This window comes from Micromesistius poutassou (assembly GCF_964030765.1).
Source record: "Micromesistius poutassou genome assembly, chromosome: 24".
NCBI lineage: Eukaryota > Metazoa > Chordata > Actinopteri > Gadiformes > Gadidae > Micromesistius > Micromesistius poutassou.
In genome coordinates, this window is record NC_140294.1 from 1,938,514 (window position 1) to 1,962,967 (window position 24,454).

The following is a 24,454-nucleotide window of genomic DNA, read 5'->3' on the forward strand; positions in this document are numbered from 1 at the left end:
TCTTGCATACACATTACACGTGTTTACAAATTACCTAGGCAATATTACAATTTATTTGGGCAAATATTCTAATTTAGCCTTTTTTAAGACAGCGCACAATTATTTTGCTCCACTAAATGCTGTTTTCTTCCAGGTACTTCTCACTACACAAAACGTAACTCCATTCAAACATATACAGCGATCAAAACAACGTAACACTCGGGGGGGCTTGCAGCGGTGGAACTAAAGCTTTGTAGCGTGGCCGGGGGGGGGGGGGGGGGGTGGCAGGTAACTTCAGTGGCTCCATAGACCGTGATAGAAAAGTGAGTGTGGACCCCTAACCTGTCATCTAAAGGCCCTGACTGTATCGCTGTCTGCTGCTCTCAGCTCTGCTGCTCGTGTGTGCACTGTGCGCGTACACATCTGGGAGAGTTCCTACAGCAGCGTAGCGCCAATGAACAACTCTTTGCACTCTGTTTCTGTTGACAATCGGATCGGGGTTGGATTGAAAGTATTCGGGAAGCCCCGGGAACCCGGATAGATCTACAACACCGATGATCCCAGTTACAGTCGCAAATAACCACTAAATCACCATCTCTCTTAACTCCAGAAAGAAGAGAACACACAAAAACGCATTTGAAGAGGCCACACTGTGCGCAATAATGCAGTGCGCTCATGTGCCGTGAGGATGGAGCCAGACGTTAGGGGAGGAGCCAGGCGTTAGGGGAGGAGAGGAGAGGACGTCATGTTGAGGAAACGAAACCTAAAGCACTCGACGTGAAAGCAGTTCTTCCTTTCAGGAGAAAAATAACACGCATTAAAAAGTCTGACAGACAGAAACCAGAACAAGGTGAGTAAAGCAGCACAACTTTGTGAGAAGTTAAAACCCATTTTGCCGTTATGGAAAAACAAAAATAATGGGATTGCTCAATACATAAACCTTGTCGTCTGTGTCTAGGAATGGCCTCTGCTAACACTACCTTTTCTGAGGAGAACTTTTCATGTTCCATCTGTCTGGATGTCTTCAGCAGCCCAGTCACCACACCATGTGGACACAACTTCTGCAGAACCTGTATTACTAAATTCTGGGACGAACAAGTCAAGTACAAATGCCCCGTTTGCAACGAGCTTTTCCACACAAAACCTGATTTACGTGTGAATATCCTTGTATCAGAGATGGCTGCTCAGTTTAGAACATCCGTACGAGTAAAAGAGCAGCCTTGTGTTGAACCAGCAGAAGTTCCCTGTGACGTCTGTACTGGGACCCAGCTGAAGGCTGTGAAGTCCTGCCTAGTGTGTCTTATCTCTTACTGCCAAACCCACTTTGAGCCACATCAGAGAGTCGCAGGCCTGAAGAAACATAGACTGGTCGAGCCTATGGACCGTCTGGAAGACCGGATGTGTAAGAAACACGACCGACTTCTGGAGCTCTTCTGCCAGACAGAACAGGTGTCTGTATGTCAGTTCTGCACAGAGACAGACCACAAGTCCCATCCTGTTGTACCTCTAAAGGAGGAATATGAAGTTAAGACGGCCCACCTGGGCAAGATAGAGGCTAAAGTTCAGCAGATGATCCAGGAGAGACAAAAAAATATTCAGGAGATTAAAGACACAGTTAAACGCAGCAAAGCAGACGCAGACAGAGAGATAGCCGATGGTGTGCAGGTCCTCACTGCTCTGATGCACTGCATTGAAAAGTGCCAGGATGATCTCAACCAAATGGTTAAAGAGAGAATGAATTTCACAGAGAAACAAGCTGAAGGCCTCATCAAAGAGCTGGAGCAGGAAATAGAATATCTGACCAATAGAAGCTCAGAGGTGAAGCAGCTCTCACACACTAAAGACCACCTCCACTTCCTCCAGGCCTTCAGATCCCTGAAGGATCCTCCACCCACCAGGGACTGGACGACGGTGGAGATCCGTCCTCCGTCGTACGTAGGGACCTTGAGGAGATCCCTGCATCAGCTGGAGGAGACACTGAACATGGAGATGGAGAAGCTGCGTGATGCTGAACTGAAGAGGGTCCAGCAGTATGAAGTAGATGTGACTCTGGATCCTGATACAGCTCATCCCACGCTCATCCTGTCTGAGGATGGGAAACAAGTACATGATGGAGATGAAGAGAAGGAACTCCCAGACAACCCTAAGAGATTTACACAGCATGTATATGTTCTCACGAGGCAGAGCTTCTCCTCAGGGAGATTTTACTTTGAGGTCCAGGTTAAAGATAAGACTGGATGGTGTTTAGGAGTGGTCAGAGAGTCCATCAGCAGAATTGGTGAGATTATAGAGACCCCTGAGACGGGTTACTGGACTCTTAACTACGACGAGGATGGGTTTGTATTTAGTGATGACCCTGCTGTGCGTCTCCCTCTGAGAGCTGAGCTCCAGAAGGTGGGGGTGTTTGTTGATTATGATGAGAGTCTTGTCTCCTTCTATGATGTGGAAGCCAGGGTTCATATCTACTCTGCTACTGGCTGCACCTTTACTGAGCCTCTCTATCCATTCCTCTGTCCATTTCTCCATGATTATGAAGGTATAAATTCTGCCCCCCTGATCATCTCACCTGTCAATCAAACAGACTAGGCCCTTTGTTTAATAATAAAATAATCAAACGACCAAAACAAATGTTGTTTCCTGAATTAGAATCTCTACCATGTGAGATCTGAGCGAACTGCATTAATGTTGTACTGCTGTCATTTAACAAGGAAACATTCAGTAGGAAGTGAACCCTGACTATTATAAATTATAACCCATTGTAAAGCATTAGATAACATTATGTTCTTCATTGTCTCTTTTTCATGTTTTAAAGGTTTTCTGCTATACAATTGTTTATGGTTGCAGTTATGTATAACTAGTTTCAGGGAATGATGTGCATCATAATCATCTAAACATTACTTTTAGTTCATACTTCGGAATCATGAATGACAAAACAATCAAATGTAAAAACAAATTCTTTATTGTCTGTTTTCTCCAGTTTTTTTTAAAGGTTTACTGCTGTACAATTGTTAATGGTTACAGTTACGTAGAGCATGGTTTGAGGATTAATCTGTATATCATAATCATCTAAACATTACTATTAGTTCATACTTCGGAATCATGAATGACAAAACAATCAAATGTATAAACATTATGGTTTCAATAAAAGTGGAAAAACAGCTGTTGAGTCGGTTTACTTTGTCCATCATGCAACAACCCAACATGTGTTCCACACTAACACAAAGGTGACAGTGACTACATGTAAAGATTCTCCCCATGTGTGTGAGTACCGTGACTCTGTCTTGTCATCTCTCCTCTCCTCTCCATCTTCTCTCTCCTTCCTCTCTCTTCTCTTCCTCCTCTCTCCTATCTCTGCTTTCTAGCTCATCCAGGATTGTGTTAAGTATTGTCTTGCATACACATTACACGTGTTTACAAATTACCTAGGCAATATTACGATTTATTTGGGCAAATATTTGAAGTGCTTTAGCTCTAATTTAGCCTTTTTTAAGACGGCGCACAATTATTTTGCTCCACTGATCCATGGTTCAGCTCTACCCTCAAAGGACAGCGACTATAGACTACTTTACTCATCGCACTAAATGCTGTTTTCTTCCAGGTACTGCTCACTGCACAAAACATAACTCCATTCAAACATATATGGCGATCAAAACAACGTAACACTCTGGGGGGGCTTGCAGCGGTGGAACTAGAGCTTCATAGGGTGGCGAGGGGGGGCCCAGGTAACTTCAGTGGCTCCATAGACCGTGATAGAAAAGTGAGTGTGGACCCCTAACCTGTCATCTAAAGGCCCTGACACACCATTCCGACTGCCGATCGGCGGCAGAAGAGGCAGTCGGACCGATTTAGTCGTGGCCGATTCAACGTGTGCAATCGGCTGAAAAGAACACAGACGGCTTGAAAAAGATCACCGACGGCTTTGACGACGACCGACTGCACAGCACACACCGAACAGACTCAGGTCACCGAACTCGCCAGACTGTCCGACGGCCGATAATCTGGTTGGTGTGTCAGGGCCATACGGAACATGAATTAATACTCTGATGGCTGATTAGAGGTAGAAGTGATAATTCACTGACACTAGAGTTCTTTAATGTGGCAGCTAGTGTGGTCCACTAGGGTCACTTCACTAGAATAATTTAACGTACTCTGAATAGCCAGTGTCTCTGCCCCGGAACTGCAGCTAATTTATTACTCACACAGAGACACACACACACACACACACACACACACACACACACACACAAAGAATTCTCAAAACAAAAGTATTTTCTTCAAGTAGAATTATTTACAATTTCAACACAAATTATATTAAACAAAAAAAAAATCATGGACAAAAATGGACACACACACACACACACACACACACACACAAACATGAAACAAAACTGATTGAAACATTGTGAGAGGACACGCTCTCTCTAGTGCAGAGCGAGCAGCACACTGCGTCCGTCTTTCCTCCGTCTCTAGATTTGTGTTCCCCAAAGACCACGGTTGTCACGTGAGTCCGCAGACTGGCAGAGCGGCGCACGTCACTGGTTAAATGGGCACTGCTCAATGGTTTAGTGATCGCTTCAGGTTGAAAGCAGCGTGTAGTGGGGCCCTAGCTTTAGACGGGGCCCCACACTGAGGTAACCAGACAGAAAGAGACGGATTCAAACTCTAAACCCTGTTTCACTCTGTTTCACTCTGTGTTGCTTTCATTCATTTGTTTGTTTGTTGGTTTGTTTGTTTGGGCGTCCCCACGGTGATCACCGTGACAACGCTGAGCATCAGGCGCCGGGAACTCGCCGCCCAGGGTGGCGTCCGCCGCCGCCCATGGGCCGGTTCGTCAGTGCGGCGCCACGCCGGCCTTCGTCTTCTCCGCGCTCATCGAGCTCGCCGCCGTCGACCGCCCGACCAAGCGGAGCTGGGCCCGGGGCGGCAGGGACGCACCGGAGGCCCCGCAGCACCCAGAGGTGCAAATGCTCCCATCATCCGTCACCATGACGACCTGCTATTGAGTCGTTGAGCAGACGCTTTTAGAGAAAAATAACTTTGTTGATTCAGTTAAAAACTGAAATAAAGAAGGTTTACACTAACATGTGATTATGTATTCATTAGAGTATCTGTGGATAGCTGTCGTTATTCTAGGGTTTAGGGATTATTTCTTCCTCTCTTATCTCCTCCTTCTTCCTTCTCCCTCTATCACCACTTCCTCCTCCCTCCCCTTACCCATCCTTTCTTTATTCTTCACCCCTCCTTCCTCCTCCAACTCCCCCCTTTCTCCTCCCCTTCCTCATCCTACCCCTCCCGTCCCTCAACACCTCCACTCACACCCTTCATCCTCTTCTTCCTCTCCTCCTCCTCCCCTTCATACCTCTTCCTCTCTCCCCCTCTCCTCTCTCTTCCACCTTCTCCTCTTTCATTTTCTCGTGTGTGTGTGTGTGTGTGTGTGTGTGTGTGTGTGTGTGTGTGTGTGTGTGTGTGTGTGTGTGTGTGTGTGTGTGTGTGTGTGTGTGTGTGTGTGTGACCCTTCTTTTACCAGCAGGGGGTGCACTAGTTCTTCAAACGGGGCTAACTTTCCCCTGACCAGACTGTATCGCTGTCTGCTGCTCTCAGCTCTGCTGCTTGTGTGTGCACTGTGGGCGTGCACATCGGGGAGAGTTCCTACAGCAGCGTAGCGCCAATAAACAGCTCTCTCTGTCTGTTTGTTGAAAACCGGATCGGGGTTGGATAAAAAGTATTCGGGGAAGCCCCGGAAACCCGGATAGATCAACACCGATGAATCCCAGTTACAGTCGCAAATCACCACTAAATCACCATAAAGTCTCTTGTTCTGCATCGGCTCTCCTTTAACTCCAGAAAGAAGAGAACACACATCAACGGTTACGCATTTGAAGAGGCCACACAGTGCGCAATAATGCAGTGCACTCGTGCCGTGGGGGAGGAGCCAGGTGTAAAGGGAAGGAGCCAGGTGTTAAGGGGAAGAGCCATGTGTTAAGGGAGGAGAGGAGAGGACGTCATGTTGAGGAAACGAAACCTAAGGTTCATAGAAACCAAAGCAACCGTCGTGGAAGCAGTTCTCTCGTTCAGGAGAACAGGAAATCGCATTTTGGGAGAAAAAAAAAATTGTCTGACAGACAGAAACAACAACGACAAGGTGAGTAAAGCAGAACAACTTTGAGAGAAGTTAAAACAGTTTTTGCCGTTATGGAATAACAAATATAATGGGATTGCTCAGTACATAAATCTTGTCGTCTGTGTCTAGGAATGGCCTCTGCTAAAACTTCCTGGTCTGAGAACTTTTCATGTCCCATCTGTCTGGATGTGTTCAGCAGCCCAGTTTCCACACCATGTGGACACAACTTCTGCAGAACCTGTATTAATAAGTTCTGGGATGGACAAGTCCAGTACAAATGTCCAGTTTGCAACAAGATTTTCCACACTAGACCTGATCTACAGGTCAATACCCTCTTATCAGGGATGGCTGCTCAGTTTAGAACATTAAAAAAGCAGCGATGTGTTGGACCAGGAGAGGTTCCCTGTGACTTCTGTACTGGGACCCAGCTGAAGGCCGTGAAGTCCTGCCTAGTGTGTTTCACCTCTTACTGCCAAACCCACCTGGAGCCACATCAGAGAGTCTCTCGCCTGAAGAAACATCGGCTGGTCGAGCCTATGGACCGTCTGGAAGACAGGATGTGTAAGAAACACACTCGAATTCTGGAGCTCTTCTGCAAGACTGAACAGGTGTGTGTGTGTCAGTTCTGCACAGAGACAGACCACAAGTCCCATCCTGTTGTACCTCTAAAGGAGCAATATGAAGTTAAGACGGCCCAGCTGGGGAAGATAGAGGCTGAAGTTCAGCAGATGATCCAGGAGAGAAAAAGAAAGATTAAGGAGATCAAAGACACAGTAGGAATGAGCAAGAAAGACGCAGACAGAGAGATAGCTGACAGTGTGCAGGTCCTCACCGCTCTGAAGCGCCGCATTGGAAAGTGCAAGGATGATTTCCATCGAGCCGTTAAAGAGAAACTCAACTCCACAGAGAGACAAGCTGAAGACCTCATCAAAGAGCTGGAGCAGGAAATAATAGACCTGACCAATAGAAGCTCAGAGGTGAAGCAGCTCTCACACACTAAAGACCACCTCCACTTCCTCCAGGCCTTCAGATCCCTGAAGGATCCTCCACCCACCAGGGACTGGACGACAGTGGAGGTCTGTCCTCCATCATACGTAGGGACCTTGAGGAGATCCCTGGATCAGCTGGAGGAGACACTGAACATGGAGATGAAGAAGCTGCGTGATGCTCAACTGAAGAGTGTCCAGCAGTATGAAGTAGATGTGACTCTGGATCCTGATACAGCTCATTCCAGTCTCATCCTGTCTGAGGATGGAAAACAAGTACATCATGGAGATGTAGTGAAGAAACTCCCAGACAACCCTAAGAGATTTACACAGAAAATATATGTTCTCACGAGGCAGAGCTTCTCCTCAGGGAGATTTTACTTTGAGGTCCAGGTTAAAGACAAGACTGCATGGTCTTTAGGAGTGACCAGAGAGTCCATCAACATAATAGGTAACATCATAGCGACCCCTGAGACGGGTTACTGGAATATTCTTTATAACAAGGATGCGTTGGTATTCAAAGATAAACCTCCTGTCCATCTCCCTCTGAGAGCTGAGCTCCAGAAGGTGGGGGTGTTTGTTGATTATGATGAGGGTCTGGTCTCCTTCTATGATGTGGAAGCCAAGGTTCATATCTACTCTGCTACTGGCTGCACCTTTACTGAGCCTCTCTATCCAATCCTCAGCCCAGGTCCCCGTTATTATGAAGTTAACAACTCTGCCCCCCTGATCATCTCACCTGTCAATCAAACAGACTAGGGCCTTTGTTTGATAATAAAATAATCAAACTACCAAAACAACTAATGTTGTTTCCTGAATTAGAATCTCTACCATGTGAGATCTGAGAGAACTGCTTTGATGTTGTACTGCTGTCATTTAACAAGGATACATTCAATAAGATAATAACCCTTACTTTTATTAATTGTAACCCATGATTACATGACATACACTTTATTGATCAATGTCTGATTTACAGATTGTTTTTATATGTTTACCAATATCAAAATAATATCAAAGCAGCAAGTAGAAAATGTTGAAAATGTCTTGTTTAAAAAATACGTTTTTATTTGTTTATATTTCTGAATTATGAATGATAACAATCAAATGTCTGTATGATTTTTATTTCAATAAATATGTACAAAAAGTAGAATGGGGTCTTTTTCTGTGGAATAGAATGCAATGAATACAATCTTTACTCAGTAGAATATCTACAATCTCCTACTCTCCCTTGCTCTCTCTCTCCCTCCTTCCCTCATTCTCCCTCACTCTCATTGTCTCCTCTGTCCTCACCTCACTCTCCCTCTTTCTCCCCCCCCCCCCCCTCTCTCTCTTTTCCCTCCCCTCTTATTTCCTTGTGTCTCATACATTGCAGTAGGAAGTGGTCTTCAGTCTCCCTCTCCTGGGGACAGAATGGACCCAGCCTGGCTTCTCTGGGTAGCCAGGTCCGGCTGTGACGGCCTTGCTCTATGGCCAGGCTGTGTCCACTGAGCCTGGACGTTGGCGCTGTCATTCCTTGTGTCTCATGTTCTCCTTCTCCCTTGTGTCTCCTGTGTTCCCTGCTCTGTCTTCCTCTCTTGCTGTGTGTGTGTGTGTGTGTGTGTGTGTGTGTGTGTGTGTGTGTGTGTGTGTGTGTGTGTGTGTGTGTGTGTGTGTGTGTGTGTGTGTGTGTGTGTGTGTGTGTGTGTGTGTGTGTGTGTGTGTGTGTGTGTGTGTGTGTGTGTGTGTGTGTGTGTGTGACCCACTTTTACCAGCAGGGGGTGCACTAGTACTTCAAACGGGGCAAACTTTCCAAAAGCAAAAGGAAATCCTCTAGTGACCAGACTGTATCGCTGTCTGCGCACTGTGTGTGCACTGTGCGCGTGCACATCGGGGAGAGATCCTACAGTAGCGTAGCGCCAATAAACAGATCTTTGCTCTCTGTCTGTGTTTGTTAAAAATCGGATCGGGGTTGGATAAAAAGTATTCGGGGAAGCCCCGGAAACCCGGATAGATCAACACCGATGAATCCCAGGCCAAGTCCACACGTACCAAAACGATCTTTTTTCCCCCGTTTTCCCTGGCATCGTATCAAGAACATTTGCGTCCACACGGATCCATCTCAATACGACTCAACAGCACGCTACTTCATGTTCCAGGCGTATAGGTGGCGCTGTTTTAGTTTTAGAAATTCACCGGAAACGGTCAGTCAAGTAATAAAGCGTTAACGCAACCCTTTTGATCGTCTCAATTGGCGCACGCATGGCTGTTGTTTGTTTGTAAAATGTGGCTTATGTGGTTGTCCATCAGTCTTTTTTGCTCAGCGTGGTGGCACAGGAGCATAATATTTTGCGTAGTGGTGGGCCGTTATCGGCGTTAACGTGCTGCGTTAACGCGAGACTCTTATCGGGCGATAAAAAAAATATCGCCGTTAATCTATTCTCAAAGTTGAACTAACCAGAAGCTGAGTGTTTAATAAAATATACTGTCCATAATCGCGCCATATGCTGGAGACAATGTAGCAATGATAATAGAAACAACTTGGGTGAGCTATGACACGTTTTGGGTTGATCGTAACATCAGAGCGTCGAAATAGTTGGTGTTGTTGTTGTTGTTGTAATAATCCAAATCTTCCTCCGAGCTGCCCGCCTTGGTACGGCGGTAGGCGGACGCGTACCAGCCGTCTGCCGTCAACGCCGCCGCCCTCTAGATTAATTCCAAGATTAATCTAGATTAATCTAGATTAAAAAAATTAATCTATGCCCACCACTAATTTTGCGATAGTAACCCTAATAGGCACAATATCTTCTCCAGCAGGAACATTGTTGTTGTTATGAGACGTCGTCACAGGTTACAAGAGGTGGCTCGAGGGGTGTGGCGATGACATCATCGAAACGCAAGTATGCGTATTGGCCGTCCAGACGAACACTCAAGGGCTGCGTTTGTGAATTTATTCACACTGGGACCAGGTTTCAGAAAAGTCCGTTTGCATGCGATGCGTTTACAGGATTCGTTTGGACGATCGGCCAAAACGATGCAAAACATCTGCGTTTAAACCAAAAAGCGTCTCCGTGTGGATGGCCCCCCAGTTACAGTCGCAGATCACCACCAAATCACCAATCACCATCAAGTCTATTGTTCTGCACCGGCTCTCTTAACTCCAGAAAGAAGAGAATACACATCAACGCATTTGAAGAGGCCACAGCGTGCGCATTGAAGCCCAAAAAGAACGCTCCCATTATTTCCGAGTTCCGACGTACTAGCCCACACCGGCGGCGCCTTGACGCGCGCCGCCCCGCTAAGCTTCACGCCATGTGACGCCACTGTTCTATTCCCTAGCGTCGCCGCGCGTGAAAAAGCGCTTTTTAAAGCTATTTTCTACATCCAGGCTTGATACAAGGTCCTGTACATATGGAGATTGTTGATACAGTATATGAATAATTCCACAAGGCAAAATGAATGAGCAATGACAGTGAATAAAGGGACTAAACCGTAAGCAAAGTGCCCGGCAGGACATAAGTAACTATGAATTAATGTGACGATTATTGTAAGCACAAACAGAGGATCATGGGCATCAGGCCCATATATGTAGTCATAAAACATATAATATATAACGTTATGGTAGCCTATACCGACTATGTTTGTTTATCTGCTGCTTTCAAAACATAACCACAACGGTGCCGCAGCGCGACGCTTCCTATTGGAGCTAGGGGCGGCGCCTTGACGCGCGTAAACTGCGCTGCGCTTCGCCGGTGGTGTGTTTGCCGGCTTCATGGAGCGCACTCATGTGCCGTGGGGGAGGAGCCAGGTGTCAGGGAAGGAGAGTAGAGGACGTCATGCTGAGGAAACGAAACCTAAGGTTCATATAAACTTTAAGCAAAGCAACCGAACCGACGTGGAAGCAGTTCTCTCTTTCAGGAGAAAAGAAAAACGCATTTTGGAAAAAATTGTCTGCCAGACAGAAACAACAACGACAAGGTGAGTAAAGCAGCACAATAATGCAACAATAATGGGATTGCTCAATACATAAACCTTGTCGTCTGTGTCTAGGAATGGCCTCTGCTAACACTACCTGGTCTGAGGAGAACTTTTCATGTTCCATCTGTCTGGATGTGTTCAACAGCCCAGTCACCACACCATGTGGACACAACTTCTGCAGAACCTGTATTACTAAGTTCTGGGATGAACAAGTCCAGTACAAATGTCCCGTTTGCAGCAAGATTTTCGACATAAGACCTGATTTACAGGTCAATACCCTCTTATCAGAGCTGGCTGCTCAGTTTAGAACGACCGTACAGGTAAAAGAGCAGCCTTGTGTTGAACCAGCAGAAGTTCCCTGTGACGTCTGTACTGGGACCCAGTTGAAGGCCGTGAAGTCCTGCCTAGTGTGTTTTGTCTCTTACTGCCAAACCCACCTGGAGCCACATCAGAGAGTCGCAGTCCTGAAGAGACATAGGCTGGTCGAGCCTATGGACCGCCTGGAAGACAGGATGTGTAAGAAACATGACCGACTCCTGGAGCTCTTTTGCCAGACTGAACAGGTGTGTGTGTGTCAGTCCTGCACAGAGGGTGACCACAGGTCCCATCCTGTTGTACCTCTAAAGGAGGAATATGAAGTGAAGACGGCCCAGCTGAGGAAGATAGAGGCTGATGTTCCGCAGATGATCCAGGAGAGAAAAATAAAGATTAAGGAGATCAAAGACACAGTAGAATTGAGCAAGAAAGTCGCAGACAGAGAGATAGCTGATGGTGTGCAGCTCCTCACTGCTCTGATGCGCTGCATTGAAAAGTGGCAGGATGACTTCAACCAAATGGTTAAAGAGAGACTGAAAACCACAGAGAAACAAGCTGAAGACCTCATCAAAGAGCTGGAGCAGGAAATTGAAGATCTGACCAAAAGAAGCTTAGAGGTGAAGCCACTCTCACACACTAAAGACCACCTCCACTTCCTCCAGGCCTTCAGATCCCTGAAGGATCCTCCACCCACCAGGGACTGGACGGCGGTGGAGGTCCGTCTTCCGTCATACGTAGGGACCTTGAGGAGATCCCTGGATCAGCTGGAGGAGACACTGAACATGGAGATGAAGAAGCTGCATGAGGCTGAACTGAAGAGGGTCCAGCAGTATGAAGTAGATGTGACTCTGGATCCTGATACAGCTCATCCCGTGCTCATCCTGTCTGAGGATGGGAAACAAGTACATGATGGAGGTGCAGTGAAGAGACTCCCAGACAACATTAAGAGATTTACACAGCATGTATATGTTCTCACGAGGCAGAGCTTCTCTTCAGGGAGATTTTACTTTGAGGTCCAGGTTAAAGAACATACTGCATGGCGTCTAGGAGTGGCCAGAGAGTCCATCAACAGAAAAGGTTGGATCGTAGTGACCCCTAAGATGGGTTACTGGACTCTTTACTTCGACAAGGATGGGTTGGTGTTCAGAGATGACCCTGCTGTCCGTCTCCCTCTGAGAGCTGAGCTCCAGAAGGTGGGGGTGTTTGTTGATTATGATGAGGGTCTGGTCTCCTTCTATGATGTTGAAGCCAGGGTTCATATCTACTCTGCTACCGGCTGCACCTTTACTGAGCCTCTCTATCCATTCCTCTGCCCAAGTCTCTTTAATTATAAAGTTTTAATCCCTGCCCCCCTGATCATCTCACCTGTCAATCAACCAGACTCTGTCTTTTAATGAAACAAACAAACCACCAAAACAACTGATGTTTCCTGAATAAGAATCTCTACCATGTGAGATCTGAGAGATCTGTATTAATGTTGTACTGCTGACATTTAACAAGGAGAAATTCAATAGGAAATTAACCCTGAATATTATCAATTATAACCCATTGTAAATTATTAGATAACATTATATTCTTCATTATCTGTTTTCTCCAGTTGTTTAAAGGTTTATTGCTATACAAGTGTTAATGGTTGCAGTTACGTATAACTTGTTTTGAGGATGAATGTGTACATCATAATCATCTAAACATTACGATGAGTTTATATCAGAATCATGAATGATAACTCAATGAAATGTAAAAATACTTTTCTGATGTTAATAAAAATGGAGAAAAAGCTGATGAGTCAATGACTTTTAATGTCCACCATACAACAACCCAACATGTGTTCCACACTTACAGAAAGGTCACAGTGACTACATGTAAAGATTCTCTGTACCCTGACTTTGTCTTGTCAGCTCTTCTCTCCTCTCCATCCTCTCATCTTAGTTTCTCCTCTCTCCTTCCTCTCTTCTCTTCCTTATCTCTCCTATCTCTGCTCTCCTTTCAAGCTCATCCAGGATTATGTTATGTTATATTAAGTATTGTCTTGCATACACATTACATGTGTGTAAATACCCGTTTGACTTGTCTTTGCTATAGTCTACTACCTGTGCCCTGGCGCATACAAGCAGCAGTCCCATAATCAGTGTTATGAGCGACACCCAGTGGCGGGGGCGGGTATCACCACAGAGGGGCGGAACCTTCTTTGTGGGCCCCTAATCCTACCATTTTGTAGCAGACCTACACTTAATTTGACTATTTATTTCGTATTGTGAGACCTGATTCTCTTCTATTTTTTTTTTTTTTGCCATTTGTCACATGATTAAGGAACAAACTACTTTCTTTCTTTCTTTCTTCATTTCTTTTGATCACCCATTCAGGTAAGAGTCGTCTGCGGTCTCGGTCTCAAACACAGTATTATTTGAATTGCATCGTTGAATAACATGAAGGTGTTAAATTAATGCAACAAGCGTTGGCTCGGCGGTGGGTGTGTGGAGGACAGCCGCAGCAGACAGAGTGGGAGACGTCTTCCGCTGTCGCTCTCCAAGGTGCTGAACTCTGGCTGAGTGATGACGTCACACGCTCCCCTGTGAACAGCCCTTCAGTTCAGCTTCAATAAGAGGAGGACAGGTGTGTCGCATCAGCGCCCAATCAGCAGGGGACCGGGTCACCCTATCACCCTATCAGAGGTGATGCCTGCAACAGCAGGTGTTTCACCTAGAGAGGGAGTCAGCGAATAGAAATAATGCAAACTAATCTATAAATGCTGTAGAAAAGATGTCAAATGATTAATTAAGTCATTTTTTATTTTGATTTTTGAATTCATGAATTCAGTTCCTTCCTGAACTACGAGCCGTTCTGTGGTTCTCTGAGGGCGCGGCACCAACTGCCAAGCTCTACCGGTCGAGCCACCAGGGACCAGAGATTCAAACCACGGAGAGGAATCCTGGAAATATATCTATAGAGAGAGAGAGAGAGAGAGAGAGAGAGAGAGAGAGAGAGAGAGAGAGAGAGAGAGACTTGTTGGTTGGTGTGTGTGTGTGTGTGTGTGTGTGTGTGTGTGTGTGTGTGTGTGTGTGTGTGTGTGTGTGTGTGTGTGTGTGTGTGTGTGTGTGTGTGTGTGTGTGTGAGACAACCCTCCAGTCTAGGTGATAGAGGGCCTAACATAAAGCCACTCAAACATAGGAGGCTTGGGTTCAAAGCTTAACAAAGGGATTTATTGAGACATCAGGGTGAGCATGGGCCAAAATAACAAACATAAGTCTTAGCTTAAACAAAAACAGTCTAATTAAAACCAAAAAGACAAAGGGTAAGCCTAGCTTCCTCACTTTAACAAAAAAACAGGAGAAAAATGGGACACCAAACAAAAGGCCACTCACCCCTACCAGCACCTAGGCAAAAATCTGTCAGTCAATCAAAAATGGCCAACCAATGGCCACCAAGGCAACAAACAGCACAAAACCAACAGGCAGTGGCATTGTGAGTAATACACTAGTTAAACACCAATACAAGACACAAGCATAAGTGTCACTAAGACAAGGGACGTAAGACACACAAGCATCCAGCTTGCTGGTGTGTTTGGCCTTCTGGCATTCGGCTTCAAACAGGTGGCACTTACGAGCCTTTAACTGATGGCTTGGCCCTCGTTGCCATGGCTCCTCCAATCAGTGCAGTGGAGTCCCAAACGGCCATTTTGTGTTCCTAAAAACATAGGACAAAAAAAAAAACAGAAAGGGAAAATCCAGAACCCCACAAATACCTTGGAACGTAACACAGGGAAATAAAACACCTTAGATGATGACATCATACAGCCGTCCTAACCAATTTTTTTTTTTTGTGATTCATCCTGGATCAAATCTCAACTTAAATGCATAGCATTTTAAAAACGTATGTAAATATGCCCTCAAATGGCCCTCTATTAAAGACATGCTACTGCACGCGTTAGCTGATACTGGCAGTTCTGGCAGTTATCAGGTTACATGAATCAAATGTTTTGGCTCCACATCAGAGACGGTGAAAACCTGATCTGCAATCAAGCCCCGCCCCTCAATGGAAAACTGTCTACCAGCCGTCAGCCAGAATGCATGTTTTACATTCTGATAGTGGGTTAGGGTTAATGTTAGGGATAGGTCCCACTCCAACAGCGTGTTTGGTTTTCCTTTACAACTTGACTGCTAGTTACTTTATTACAGCAACCCTATTGTCCAAAATATGATTCTTATTCTGCCCTTTTTGCTCTGCAGGCTTAATTTGTTCAGGGTGGAATAAAAATGATTCTGCTTGATTAAGTGGTGGGAGGATGGGTTTTGGATGGGTCTCTTTTGACACTTGAGCATTTCTCATCATTTTGAACGAAACTAATGACTGCAGTGAAAGATTAACAAAGAGAAGGTCCAGTTATTGTTGTTCTGATTTTCATCTGTCTGTTCAGACAACACAGGTAGAAAGGTCTTTCATTGTCTAGTTCTGTAATAACTCTGTAGCTTGATTCAGCTGATCCGTACCATGAGGTGAGTGTACTGTGATTGGTCACCTGCTTTGCTACGGAGCCAGGAGGGAAAGCAGACTCAACCCATTCAGTTGGCTTGAAGGAATAGAAGGAAATCCATGGACTGAAATTATCCTTTTTATTATTACCCCTACTATTATTATTATTATTATTATTAAACCACAATACCAGTTTTCCATCACTTTAGATTCACACACTGTTTGTCCCTGGCACTTAAAGGTTACCCAAAATGCACCACCAGTGATAATGCGACATTGTTAACTGTCACGGCACATTTGAGGTTTGTTTCGCTGTCTCTGTGCTGGCATTGACTGTGATGTCTCTGAATAGTGAACTTGTTGGTTTGGCTCGTCTGCCCTACCCTGAGTCACATGATGCAAATGTTTTATGTGGTTAGAGATGAGCCTTATATAACTACCAGAGTTAAATCAATATTACATATATTGTAATATTGTAATATTACAATATTACAATATTACACAAACCATACCAGCACATATAACCTGGACATACAGGGAGAGGGTTGTTTTTATGAAGACAGAAAGAAAAACACCAGCCTCAGGAAAAGTCAATTCATGTCAACTTATTTTCTCTTAATCGCAGTTACAGTGGAAAATCACCATTAAATCACCACAATGTCTCTGGTTTTGCACCATCTCTTGGTCTGTGTTTTGTCCTATATTGTGCTTTCAAACATCTTTGAAATCACATCAATGTTTTTGAAGAACAGTGCATGAATGTCTGGGAACTGTGTGTCCGTTGGGGCAGGGCCAGGTGTTAGGGGAGGAGCCCGGTTTTAGGGGAGGAGAGCAGAGGACGTCTGGTTCAAGAAACTAAACGTAACATTCATAGAAACCAAAGCCAACTGACGTGGAAGCAGTTCTCTCATTCAGGAGGAAAATAAAACGCATTTTGAAACAAATAGTCAGAGAGACAGAAACCACAACAAGGTGAGTAAAACAGCACAACCTTGAGAGAAGTTAAAACTGCTCTTCTGGTTATGGAATAACAAAAATAATGGATGATTGCTCAACACATACACGTTGTCGTCTGTGTCTAGGAATGGCCTCTGCTAACACTTCCTGGTCTGAGGAGAACTTTTCATGTTCCATCTGTCTGGATGTGTTCAGCAGTCCAGTTACCACACCATGTGGACACAACTTCTGCAGAAACTGTATTACAAAGTTCTGGGATGAACAAGTCTCGTACAAATGTCCTGTTTGCAACAAGATTTTTCAAACTAGACCCTTTCTACGAGTCAACACCCTCTTATCAGAGCTGGCAGCTCAGTTTAGAATGTCTGTACGAGTAAAAGAGAAGCCTGGTTTTAACCCAGCAGAAGTTCCCTGTGACATCTGTACTGGGACCCAGCTGAAGGCTGTGAAGTCCTGCCTAGAGTGTTTTACCTCTTACTGCCAAACCCACCTGGAGCCACATCAGAGAGTCGCAGTCCTGAAGAGACATCAGCTGGTCGAGCCTATGGACCGTCTGGAAGACAGGATGTGTAATAAACACAATCAACTTCTGAAGCTCTTTTGCATGATTGAACAAGTGTGTGTGTGTCAGTTCTGCACAGAGACAGACCACAAGTTCCACCCTGTTGTACCTCTAAAGGAGGAATATGAAGTGAAGACGGCCCAGCTGGGGAAGATAGAGGCTGAAGTTCAGCAGATGATCCATGAGAGAAAACTAAAGATTAAGGAGATCAAAGACACGGTAGACATTAGCAAGAAAGATGCAGACAGAGAGATAGCTGATGGTGTACAGATCCTCACTGCTCTGATGCACCACATAGAAAAGTGCCGGGATGAATTCTATCAAACGGTTAGAGAGAAACATAAATCCACAGAGAAACAAGCTGAAGGCCTCATCAAAGAGCTGGAGCAGGAAATAGAAGATCTGACCAATAGAAGCTCAGAGGTGAAGCAGCTCTCACACACTAAAGACCATCTCCACTTCCTCCAGACCTTCAGATCCCTGAAGGATCCTCCACCCACCAGGGACTGGACGACGGTGGAGGTCCGTCTTCCGTCATACATAGGGACCTTGAGGAGATCCCTGGATCAGCTGGAGCAGACACTGAACAAGGAGATGAAGAAGCTGCGTGATGCTGAACTGAAGAGGGTCCAGCAGTATGAAGTAGATGTGACTCTGGATCCTGATACAGCTCATCCCCTGCTCATCCTGTCTGAGGATGGGAAACAAGTACATGATGGAGGTGTAAGGAAGAAACTCCCAGACAACCCTAAGAGATTTACAGCGTGTGTATGTGTTCTCACGAGGCAGAGCTTCTCCTCAGGGAGATTTTACTTTGAGGTCCAGATTAAAGACAAGACTGCATGGTATTTGGGAGTGGCCAGAGAATCCATCAACAGAAAAGGTGGGACCACGCGGACCCCTGAGACGGGTTACTGGATTCTCTACTACTACAAGGATGGGTTTGTATTTAAAGATAACCCTTCTGTCCATCTCCCTCTGAGAGCTGAGCTCCAGAAGGTGGGGGTGTTTGTTGATTGTGATGAGGGTCTGGTCTCCTTCTATGATGTGGAAGCCAGGGTTCATATCTGCTCTGCTACTGGCTGCACCTTTAGTGAGCCTCTCTATCCATTTCTCTGCCCAGGCCGCCATGATTATGAAAGTAACAACTCCGCCCCCCTGATCATCTCACCTGTCAATCAAACAGACTAGGACCTTTGTTTGATAATAAAATAATCAAACTACCAAAACAACTAATATTGTTTCTTGAATAAGAATTTCTTCCATATGAGATCTGAGAGAACTGCATTACTGTCTTACTGCTGTCATTTAACAAGGAGAAATTCAGTAGGAAGTGAACCCTGACTATTATAAATGATAACCCATTGTAAATCATTAGATAACATTTTCTTCATCGTCTGTTTTCTCCATTTTTTTAAAGGTTTACTGCTATACAATTGTTTATGGTTGCAGTTATGTATAACTAGTTTCAGGGATTGATGTGCTTCATAATAATCAAATCATTACTTTACTTCTGAATCATGAATGACGACACAATAAAATGTATGAATGTATGACTTTTATGATTTAAATAAAAATGGAAAAACAGCTGATTAGTCAATTTACTTTTAATGTCCACCATACAACAACCCAACATGTGTAACACACTAACACAAAGGACACAGTGACTACATGTAAAGATTCTCCTCATGTGTACCGTGACTTTATCTTGTCATCTTTCCTCTCCATCCTCTCCCCTTCCTCTCTCTTCTCTTCCTCCTATCTCCTCTCTCCTTTATAGCTCATCCAGGATTGTGTTAACTATTGTCTTGCTGCTGCATACACATTACATGTGTGTGAATACCCGTTTGACGTGTCTTTGCTATAGTCTACTACCTGTCCCTGGCGCATACAAGCAGCAGTCCTATAATCAGTATTCTGAGCGACTCCCAGTGGCGGGAGCGGGTATCACCACAGAGGGGCGGGACGTTCTTTGTGTCCCCTAATCCTACTCTTTTGTAGTACATCTAATTAGACTATTCATTTAATAATGTGTAATAATAAACAAAGTAAACAATAAACAAAGTAATAATGTGAAACACTCTGCAGGAAGAACTACCTGTACCGAATGAGATGAGATAAGATGAAGAAAGCATATAATTGTTGACAGATGTTTTGTGCCATACAAAATCTCAATGGCATTAAAAACAAGACTCGTATGTGGCTATTCTGTCTGGTTCTTAACTGACTATCGCAATACTCTTCATTCCTTACCGCATCACGTCTGTCTGCGCTCTGACGTCATCTATTGCCCTCCTCCCGTAACGTCGCTCTCTCACGTCGTATCGCGAGAGTTGAGCGAGAGTTTCGGTTTCGACGGTGATGAATCGGGGTTGTTCATGAGCGGATCGGGTGGCGTGTAGGCCGTTCTGCCATTTTTGTAGTCCACACACTGACTAACGGAACACACTCGTGAAGATGTGTCGTTACATGTCGTTCAGGGTCTGGTCTCTCACGATGTCCAAATCGTAGTAGATATATTTTTCATAGTTTTGATTATTTTGATGTTGTATTCTTCCTGCCCCCAGCATAACATGTTGTAACTAGAATAAGCCAAGTTTAGATCGTCTCAACCCCCGCCAACCAATTCCTACACACACACACACACACACACACACACACACACACACACACACACACACACACACACAAGGGTAGTTGCTGTGTTTTTCTTTCTATTATGGGAAACATGGGTCTTTATTCTTTGTGTGTGTGTGTGTGTGTGTGTGTGTGTGTGTGTGTGTGTGTGTGTGTGTGTGTGTGTGTGTGTGTGTGTGTGTGTGTGTGTGTGTGTGTGTGTGTGTGTGTGTGTGTGTGTGTAAGTTGAAATGTCAGTGAACTGTGTGTCCGTGGGGACGGAGCCAGGTTGTTAGCGGAGGAGAGGAGATGACGTCATGTTGAGGAAACGAAACTTAAGGTTCATAAAACCCAAAGCCAGCCGACGTGGCAGCAGTTCTCTCTTTCAGGAGAAAACTAAAACACACATTTCGGAACAAATTGTCTGACAGACAGAAACAAAGACAAGGTGAGTAAAACTGCACAACTTCGATAGAAGTTCAAACCTATTGAATTAGAAATATAGTGAAATTGCTCAATACATAAACCTTGTCGTCTGTGTCTAGGAATGGCCTCTGCTAACACTACCTGGTCTGAGGAGAACTTTTCATGTTCCATCTGTCTGGATGTGTTCACCAGTCCAGTTTCCACACCATGTGGACACAACTTCTGCAGGACCTGTATTACAAAGTACTGGGATGAACAACTCCAGTACAAATGTCCTGTTTGCAACGAGCTTTTCCACACTAGACCTGATCTACGGGTCAATACCCTCTTATCAGAGCTGGCAGCTCAGTTTAGAACGTCCGTACGAGTAGAAGAGCAGCCTTGTGTTGAACCAGCAGAAGTTCCTTGTGACGTCTGTACTGGGACCCAGCTGAAGGCTGTGAAGTCCTGCCTAGTGTGTCTTATCTCTTACTGCCAAACCCACCTGGAGCCACATCAGAGAGTCGCAGGCCTGAAGAGACATCAGCTGGTTGAGCCTATGGACCGTCTGGAAGACAGGATTTGTATGAAACACAATCAGCTTCTGGAGCTCTTCTGCCAGACTGAACAGGTGTCTGTATGTCAGTTCTGCACAGAGACAGACCACAAGTCCCATCCTGTTGTACCTCTAAAGGAGGAATATGAAGTGAAGACGGCCCAGCTGGGGAAGATAGAGGCTGAAGTTCCACAGATGATCTGGGAGAGAAAACTAAAGATTAAGGAGATCAAAGACACAGTAGACATGAGCAAGAACGATGCAGACAGAGAGATAGCTGATGGTGGGCAAGTCTTCACTGCTCTGATATGCTGTGTTGAAAAGTGCCGGGATGATTTCAACCAAACTGTTCAAGAGAAACTGAAATCCACAGAGAAACAAGCTGAAGACCTCATCAAAGAGCTGGAGCAGGAAATAGAAGATCTGACCAATAGAAGTTCAGAGGTGAAGCAGCTCTCACACACTAAAGACCACCTCCACTTCCTCCAGACCTTCATATCTCTGAAGGATCCTCCACCCACCAGGGACTGGACGACGGTGGAGGTCTGTCCTCTGTCATACGTAGGGACCTTGAGGAGATCCCTGGATCAGTTGGAGGAGACACTGAACATGGAGATGAAGAAGCTGCCTGATGCTGAACTGAAGAGGGTTCAGCAGTATGAAGTAGATGTGACTCTGGATCCTGATACAGCTCATGCCACGCCCATCTGGTCTGAGGATGGGAAACAAGTAAATGATGGAGATGTGGTGAAGAAACATGTTCTGCCTGACCTGAAACTAGGTGTAAAGAAGTGTAAGTGTGAAATCCAATATTTATTATTGTTGTTTTATAAATTATTAACAATGATTATAAGTAGTATTTTATAGTTGCACACAATTGAATAATAATCATGGTACCATCATTATTAATTATAGTTAGTAATAAGGATTGTTACTTATATAATGGTGTGTTTTCTATTTTCACTATTTTATGTTAATCATTATTGTTATTATGCCTTTTATGTTATGCTTTAATGTTTGCGAATAATGTTTGGTAATAATTATTACGAATGTGTCTGTATGTGTCTGTGTCTGATTGTAAAAGTTACAATTATTCATTAGTATCATTATTATATTAGACATAATCATTTAACTAAACAGGTTATTTATTTTTTATATAAAAAAATATATACAATTCTAATGGATATAAAATAACTATTATAACTATCAGTGGAATTCTGTTGATAATAATACTGATATACATTGCTTCGAAATTATGTAAATGACTACCTCATCAGGGCATTTCTGTCTGGTTAAAGGGCCTAATCATGTCTTGTTTTCCCGTTAGATTCCTGTGAACTCACACTGGCCCGGAACACAGCGCACAGACAACTCTCTCTGTCTGAGGACCACAGAGAGGTGACACGGCTTGGAAGGACACATAGATATCCTGATCACCCAGAGAGATTTAGCTACTATAGACAGGTGTTGTGTAGAGAGGGTCTGACTGGCCGCCGTTACTGGGAGGTAGAGTGGGAAGGATGGGTGGATATAGGAGTGACATACAGAGGAATCTCAAGGAGAGGAAGGGGGGACGACAGTGAGCTTGGAAGGTATAGGCATTCTTGGTGTCTTAGTTGTGCTGATGTTGATGATGAAGGTACTTGCGCTGCCTGGTACAACAATAGTGAAACAGAATTGCCTCCCCTCCCCTATCACTTTAACAGAATAGGAGTGTATCTGCACCAATCTGCTGGCATTCTGTCCTTCTACAGTGTGTCCCCAGATGTAGGAGGGTCCTCAGGCAAACGGACACACATCCACACCTTCCATTCCACATTCACTCAGGACCTCTACCCTGGGTTTCTGTTACATAATATTGATTCCAAAGTGTCGTTGTGTCGGTTGTAGTCTCTCTCCCTCCCTCCTTTAGTGCATGGCAGGGTTGTGGTCTCTACAGAGTGAGGGACTTTAAAGGTAGAGTTATGGTTGGACGTCGACGCAACGCGAGGGGGTTTACGGCCCCATTACGTCCTTGCGGACCCTCCTTGCGTCCAAGGCCCTGACGTGCGCCTCCAAAAGAGTGTAACCTTGCGTAGACGCGATGCTGCAGCAAGGGCTGTGATTGGTCCGCTAACGTAAACCCGACGCAGAAAACAAACACAGGTTCACGACTCCGTCGAAGCGACTGCGTAGTCATTGTGTTGCGTCAACGTCCAACCATAACTCTACCTTTACACTGTCGTATCATTTGTGTGGTGATAATCTATAATCATGTCAGGTTTTTTTTTTTACTGTGGCTCTAGGAAGGGTTAAGTGGTCTTTGTGGCCAGCCAGCCGTCACTGGGGGGGCAGCATTTCTAATCGGTCACAATGACAGAGTTGACCAAAATCACACTGAAGCACGCAGATGTTTCAGTGTTGGGTTGAATGCGTGTGTGTTGTCTGTGGCTGAGGCCGTGGGCCGTGGTAGATAGAGTACAGTCCGTCCAAAACATGGAAGGAGTGAAAATCTTAGAGAATTTTGGAAACAAAGAAAAGAAGTAAAAAGCCAGACAGGGGTTAAAGGAAAAGGGGTCTTCTCTGACCAAGAGATGAACAGGTTGAGGAACATCAGAGAACTGAATGATGATGATGAAGGTGGAAATAAAATCTGCATTCCAGAGAATTCTTATGGACGTGAATAACAACATAAGAAGCAGACAGAAAATCGGTTTGAAAAATAATGTGTATTCCTAAAAAATATATATAAATATATCCACAAAAATCTATAGTTTTATATTTCTATGTGTGTAGCTATAGCATAGCAGCATTGTAACCTGATAGCAGGGCTGCTCTCTGCCTATTCATGGAGATTACACGCTTTTATTTCTTGTTCAAGATCCTGTAAATAATGTAATATAAATAAGAGTCTCTCTATCTCTCTTGCTCTCTCTTTAAAGTGGTTTCCTCTGTTGCCTGCTCCTTAATCACAATGGGCTTTGTTTGACCTTCACTGTTTTTTAAATAAATAAAATTAATGTGAATCAAAAAGTGTGGTTGACTTCAGTTCCCCAATTGTTGCTAGTCCCATCTTTGTCCACTGGGTGGTACTTTAGAGTAGGATTTAACTTTTGCTCAGGTGAGTGATCGCCCCAGATAGTGCTTTCCCTGAAACTAGACTGCATTGTTTGGACACTATTAAATCTCTATATTGTCCTCTCGTTTAAGGTGAGGACCCAAGTGGGGCCACCAGCAGCCAAATAATTATAAGAGGCAAGCAAGTGTTCTGGTCCCCCTCGGATATACGTGTGTGTGTGTGTGTGTGTTGCAATGGTGCTTGAAACAGTGCAAACTTCAACATGATTTAAAACAAAGACGCAGGGGTATATTTCCCATTCACTCTGTTGACTGGTTTATTATACAAACTGTAAAACCACACAGACAGACAGACAGACAGGGTTTCCATTCAGACTATCGCTGTCTGCTGCTCGTGTGTGCACTGTGCGCGTGCACATCGGGGAGAGTTCCTACAGCAGCGTAGCGCCAATAGACCTCTGAAGAATAAGTCCCGC

At 44.7% G+C, this 24,454-nt stretch overlaps 2 protein-coding genes across 2 annotated transcripts; both read left to right on the forward strand.

Annotated features, from left to right (window-relative positions):
- Window positions 1-737: 737 nt before the first annotated feature.
- On the forward strand, window positions 738-18,535 carry LOC311369750 (uncharacterized protein; the record flags this gene model as incomplete). Its single annotated transcript, XM_084487959.1, has 10 exons — window positions 738-829; window positions 938-2,553; window positions 4,450-4,480; window positions 4,756-4,939; window positions 5,916-6,121; window positions 6,230-7,833; window positions 8,462-8,520; window positions 10,940-11,040; window positions 11,113-11,330; window positions 17,126-18,535. Exons 2-10 carry the CDS (start codon window positions 940-942, stop codon window positions 18,533-18,535), a joined length of 5,427 nt encoding a protein of 1,808 aa, XP_084344085.1. The 5' UTR covers window positions 738-829; window positions 938-939.
- A 1,791-nt stretch (window positions 18,536-20,326) lies between these two features.
- Window positions 20,327-23,933, forward strand: LOC311369815 (tripartite motif-containing protein 16-like). The gene is made up of 3 exons (XM_084488002.1): window positions 20,327-20,408; window positions 20,506-21,714; window positions 22,249-23,933. Exons 2-3 carry the CDS (start codon window positions 20,508-20,510, stop codon window positions 22,809-22,811), a joined length of 1,770 nt encoding a protein of 589 aa, XP_084344128.1. The 5' UTR covers window positions 20,327-20,408; window positions 20,506-20,507; the 3' UTR covers window positions 22,812-23,933.
- The last annotated feature ends 521 nt before the right edge of the window (window positions 23,934-24,454 follow it).